The 6,507-nt window shown below is 33.5% G+C and overlaps 1 protein-coding gene across 1 annotated transcript in view; it reads left to right on the plus strand.

Annotated features, from left to right (window-relative positions):
* LOC134717898 (uncharacterized) overlaps window positions 1-5,707 on the plus strand; it is a 43,948-nt gene extending 38,241 nt beyond the window's left edge. The window contains exons 20-22 of the mRNA XM_063580395.1: window positions 428-502; window positions 1,923-2,036; window positions 5,415-5,707. Of these exons, the coding sequence (XP_063436465.1) occupies window positions 428-502; window positions 1,923-2,036; window positions 5,415-5,575 (350 nt within the window). The 3' untranslated portion in view covers window positions 5,576-5,707. The remainder of the gene's footprint in view (window positions 1-427; window positions 503-1,922; window positions 2,037-5,414) is intronic.
* The last annotated feature ends 800 nt before the right edge of the window (window positions 5,708-6,507 follow it).

Here is a 6,507-nt window from a genome sequence, read left to right on the forward strand (position 1 = left end):
TTTGACAAATTGATCACATTCCAAATTCACACCATTTCAAGCTTGAAAATTTTGTCCAATCTTGCTCCAACTGTTTAGAGTTTGACCTCAGCAGTAATATAAAAAAACCTCCAGATGGAGCTTATTTCTTAAACATAGATAAGAAAGGAAGACAATAACAATCAAAACCAAGGAGTAAACAAAGACTCACAAAACCAAAGGACATTTACATCAACAATTATAAATAATAATTAAGAAACAACATGAACTCCACTATAAACCGGGAGTGAAATCAGGTGCTCTAGAAGGGTAAGCATTTCCTGCACCGTATACGACACCCATCGTGTTATTTCTTTGTTCAGTTCGGTAATGATGGAAAGTTCTTATGACTGAGAAAGAGTATTATAGATTGCATCATACTATATAGTTGAGTTATTGTTATTTTTAGGGAAAAGTTCAACATATGATGATAACAAGGCTGCAAAACTTCAGAAAGTTCCAACTGAACCTGAGGCAGAAAAAGGTAAATTTCTATAACATTGACACTAAAGCTGCAATAATAATTTTATCTCATACAGTCAAACCTTAGTAAACTGACACTGAATAAACTGGTTTCCTGTTCATTCAGCTAAAACTAAAGTCCTATTTTTTTCACTTCAAAGTCTTTCTTAAAATACCCTTTGTAAAATGGACCCTGTGTATTCCAAATTCCTGTCTAATGATTCAGAAGAAGAAATCTTCAATTGCACAATATTGTGCAGTAGATTTGCAAGATCTTGACATTTGTTTTGTGGCAAAAACGCGTACTGTGGATTCATTTATTTTCGTTGGTATCAATTTTTGTGGATTGCTGAAAACTTGCAATTTCGTGGATATTTAATTTCTTGGTTTTGCCAATCTCTGTATACAGAGCCTAATGATAATATGAACATTGAAATTTGTGGTTCACCTGTACCCACAAAACCCACGAAAATTGGTATCTAACGAATAATAATGAATCCACAGTATTATGTTAACAATTTGACAAGTTTCCCTCTGTTTTAAACTTTTAAATTTTTCCTGTCAAATTTATTCAATTAGAACTTCTGTGGATGCATTATTATTTGTTGGATACAAATCATTGTGAATTTGGTGGGTACAGGTAATCCACAAAATCAAATGTTCAACAAATAAAAAAAAATCCATTAGTGTGAATGAAGACTTTGGCAAAACCATGAAATTAAATATCCATGAACATGTTAGTTTTCCTATTGGTTTCATCATTATTCATAGCAATTTTACAATTTTTCTGTTGATGCAATTTTTGAATAGCTGACCCATCTGATTTTCTATATATTACAATATCATTGATCTATGTTTCCCCCACATCAAATGATGTTGCAAGTTTCCCTGAACTGTTGAATTTACAATCATACACAAATTTTTTATCAAACTATAGGAAGTATCTTTCTTGTCAATGTTATGTGCCTGTACAAAATACCAAAGCCTGTTTTACATGAGAACATTAGCTGGCCTAATTTTTTCAAATCTAGCATGAAAACCCCTAGCCACTGGCCAGATAAAGGAATTGGCTATACATGGGAGGTACTTCTGCATATAATTGCAGAATTGTAAGCCTAACGTGGACCAATAAGGGAGGTGGCCGTTCTTGGGTGGGGCTGTTTCATAGAGGGACTACTGTAGTGATAATTAATATTGTATTGAATTTGTCTATGGAGCTGATGAACGATATGGATATACATTAGAATTTGAACATCAACATTTAATTATAAATTTTAATAAATATTTTGCAGGTTGTCAGAATTTATATTCATGGAAATTAAAAGGTTGATGTTCAAATTGTTATTTATTTCAAACCCAAAATCTATGGAGATTTTAGGTAACTTGATTTATGAGTGATTACAATTATTAAACAAGTAGCTTTGTAATTGAATATTTTATAGGAACAAAAAGAAAATATAAATTATGGACTGAAGAGAATACTAAAGTAGTGGATGTTTATTTTAAGAGATACATTACAGATACATCTAGCTTGGACAACAAAGGGTCATTGCCAGGTAAACTTTTGCATTATCGATTATCAAATACAAAACCTATACAGAAAAATGATCACTAAGCCAACTGCATTGCTCAACTGGACCAGGCCTCGACAATAACGCTTGTCCGATTGCCCGGTACCAGAGGTGAAAAAAGTCGGACAAGTAAAAGCTGTATCAAGCTTGTCCGTCGGGACAAGCACAATTATTCAGCAGAAAATAAATGTAATCCAACTTTGAAGAACAAAGTTATTATAAACAAAAAACACGAAAACAAATATTAATTTGACATGTTTCTGCATTCTGTTTATTTAAATGCAAAACTTTTTTCTTCAACATGTTTACTTGCAATTGATTATTTTCAACTGGTTCTTTGTCAGATACTTTTTAACAGGTGAAAGGTATTTACTGATCCGAATCAATGATGCGTTTTGTAGATCAGGTAACTTAACAGGACAGTTCGTCACCTCAAGTTTTAATAGACAGTTTGGCACTGAGAAAACATATTTAGTAGACATGATTGATAGACAGTTTGGCAAGGCAGGAGATATTTTGGGACCAAGACAAATCAGTACCTCATTTTGCTACATTATTCTGTTCCTTATAAGAAATACCATACCAGTAATTTTTTCACAAAAATATTTTTTTTAATTTACCATTAAATTCACAAACTCATATTTGATCATAAGTAGAAAAAAAACAATACTGACAATATGGTGACCTATAGTTTTCTGTGTCATTTGGTCTCTTGCAGGGAGTTGTCTCATTGGCAATCAGACCTTATCTTCTTTTTATTGATTGCATTTCAATAAACTTTTTTCAACTTAAAAAAAAACCAGGATACAAATCCAATGAGTGTACAGGCCTATCAGATGGTGCCTCTTGTTTAGAGTCTGATGAGACTGACATTGATGAAAAACTAGAACCTTAGTCCCGTGACATGACTAGATTTAGTTGTACTTGACTCGTATTTTTGAAAAGTATTTCAAATCAAAAGAAATACATCAAATCCTGTCTATTGTTTAAATTCGTTTTGTTCCTTTTCTCAACTAAAAATGTAAAAAGGTTATTTTTTTATAGAAATTTTTTGGACAAGTAACAATATCATTGGGACAAGTAAATTTTGGTAGGACAAGTTGAAAAAAGGGTATCGTAGAGGCCTGCTGGCCGCCAGTTGAACTAAGAGTTGAGGGCTAGCTGGCTATCAGTTGAGCAAATAGTTGAGGGCCAGTTGAGGGCTACCTGGATTTTTGCCATGCAAATTAGGTAGCCCTCAACTAGTAATGCTCAACTTTATGTAAATAAGTGAGCAACTTTAAGAAAATATCACAGTTGAGGACTAGGTGTCCAACAATTGAGCAATTAGAGTTGAGGGGTACCTTGGCCAACAGTTGAGGACCAGATCATTAAAAGTTGAGGGTTAGGTCTTAAAAAGTTGGGCATTATCTGGTAATTGCAAACTGAGGGCTACACATTGTAGATTAAATCAATTAAAATGGTGTATTTTTATAGCCAAAATTTTGCTAATAGATCTCAACTCACAACACACTAGATTAATACTTTAACCTTGCTTTTTGGATCTAGTAAATTAGAACGGATCTATAATTTTATACCAAATTCATCATATTAGAATATTCTTATTTTATTAGTAATACTTTTTAAAACAAATTATCTTAATAATAAAATAAATATGTCTCCTGTCTTACACATTTTGATAATATCTAAGTTAATGCATAAATATATTGTCTCAGTTTTTTCTTCACTCTTGAAAAATAAGAAGACATTTTAAATATCACTATTTTGAATTATAAGAGCATATACACTTATTCAATCTGGTGGAAATTTTAATCCAAGGTATTTACCAAAAGATGTTTCCAGGAATATATGTTAAAACATCAATATTCCTAAATCCAAGAGTCATGTCATCAGAAGAATATACTGCACTATTCAATGTCAATACAGTTATTTGTAACTTTTTTTATCTACATCCATTGTAAAATTCATATTTTATTCATGATAGCTTGAAGACATCTTTGTTTGCCATGTCTATGCTCAAACCAAGTTCAAATTTTAAATGTTTGAGGTTCTTTAGGGTACGGTGACAGTGTGATTTACCTCTAATAATAACTGTTATCCAAACCTTGAATATTTGATATATCTCATAATAAAGAAATACTGTTTGTTTTTTTATCTTTATTTCAAAGATTTTGTAAAATACAGAAAAACGATATAAATATGTGCTTCCCTTAATTTTGCCTCAAACTTTGTGTACATTTATAATAATACTTCCTGTCCATTTGCACCATACACAGAGAAAACAGATGGCTAATAACATTCATATCACCAGGTCATATTTCTAATTGCTCAACTTTTGCTCAACTATAAAAAAAAAAATCAAAGTCTGAACGCTCAACTTTTTCTCAGCTACAAAAAATTTCAAGTCTGAATGCTTAACTTTTGCTCAACTATATGAAAACCAAAGGCCAATTGCTCAACTTTTCCTCAACTTAATGTACAGCTTCAGTTGAGGGCAAGTTGAGCGACATCTATCAAACCTACAGTTCTTGTCCAGGTTTGAGTTGAGCTAAGATGCTCAACACCTAGCCCTCAACTATTTTTCTTATAGGTTGCACTCTGTTAATACAGCTGTTTCTCAAAACATGCCTCTTTTGGGGAGATCTTGAATACTTGTAGAAAATTAATTTTGCTTACATACTGGTTCCCAGTTGTGTTCTCTGTGATCCACCTCACAGAGACATAACTTGGGAATGTTAGCAGTAAATAAACATGTGCATATTGTTTACATTAAAATCTGTTGTAACCTGTCATTTGAGGTAGGGGTAGTTAAGAAAATTAGTGTTAGTTAAAACTCTGAAAAGTTCAGGGCAAAGAAAAGTTGAAAATATGCCGCACAGCTCTATATCTTGACCTTTGAAAAAAATTTTGGTGAATATTAACTTTCAATTCTAGGATAAACAAAACTTCATAGTAAAAGTGGTACAGTTTTAGCCGTAAAAGGAGTTCCTATGGGAAATTGCATTGTCAATATTTACAGAAATGCAACCTATAACAGCTAACCCTCAACTGTCCACCACATGGCCATCAACTGGCCCTCAACTTTTTTTTCCACAGGGGAAAGGCATGGATACCTTAGAACTAAATTACAACACTAAGAGATTGTAAAAGTAGCCCAAAGAATAAAAAAATAAAAATAAAGCAAAAAGGAGAAAAAAAGTAAACAAATATAACATCAAATATAAAAGTCAGCCACATTTCAATAGACACTGCCTTATCAAATGCACATTATGGGTAACTCTGTAAAATAAATTCCAGTAATTTTTTTTTTCTGTATGCTTAATGAATAACTATGCCAATGAACAAGATTGTTGTTTTTTTCAGGATCAAAAGATGTAAGAGAGTTTCTTCAGAAGCATCCAATCCTTCAAGATATTGAAATTAAAAAAAGGATAACAGCCATCAAGACAAAAATCTTCAATGATAGAAAAGTTTACAGAGAAAAAATTTCAAAGAAACTTAAGAAAACCCTCCAAAGTATGTGAGCATTCTGAATATCATGCATTCCATATAATAGATTGACTTGTAATAGGCCTCTTAATCTGTAATCATCCTCATCTCTCCACCAACAGCCAGTATCATGTAAACTGAATCTGCGTCATCATCTCTCCACCAACAGCCAGTCTTATGTTAACTGAATCGGCATCAACATCTCTCCACCAACAGCTAGTCATATGTTAACTGAATCGGCATCATCATCTATCTACCAACAGTCAGTCTTATGTTAACTGAATCGGCATTCTCATCTCTCCACCAACAGCCAGTCTTATGTTAACTGAATCGGCATCAACATCTCTCCACCAACAGCCAGTCTTATGTTAACTGAAACAGCATCAACATCTCTCCACCAACAGCCAGTCTTATGTAAACTGAAACAGCATCCTCATCTCTCCACCAACAGCCAGTCTTATGTAAACTGAATCGGCATCAACATCTCTCCACCAACAGCCAGATTTATGTAAACTGAATCGGCATCAACATCTCTCCTCCAACAGCCAGTCTTATGTAAACTGAAACAGCATCCTCATCTCTCCACCAACAGCCAGTCTTATGTAAATTGAATCGGCATCAACATCTCTCCACCAACAGCCAGTCTTATGTAAAGTGAATCATCATCAACATCTCTCCACCAACAGCCAGTCTTATGTAAACTGAATCGACATCAACATCTCTCCACCAACAGCCAGTCTTATGTAAACTGAATCATCATCAACATCTCTCCACCAACAGCCAGTCTTATGTAAACTGAATCATTATCAACATCTCTCCACCAACAGCCAGTCTTATGTAAACTGAATCATCATCATCATCTATCCACCAACAGCCAGTCTTATGTTAACTGAATCGGAATCAACATCTATCCACCAACAGCCAGTCTTATGTAAACTTAATCAGCATTCTCATCTCTCCACCAACA

The sequence above is a fragment of the Mytilus trossulus genome, chromosome 5 (genome assembly GCF_036588685.1).
Source record: "Mytilus trossulus isolate FHL-02 chromosome 5, PNRI_Mtr1.1.1.hap1, whole genome shotgun sequence".
In the NCBI taxonomy this organism is placed as follows: domain Eukaryota; kingdom Metazoa; phylum Mollusca; class Bivalvia; order Mytilida; family Mytilidae; genus Mytilus; species Mytilus trossulus.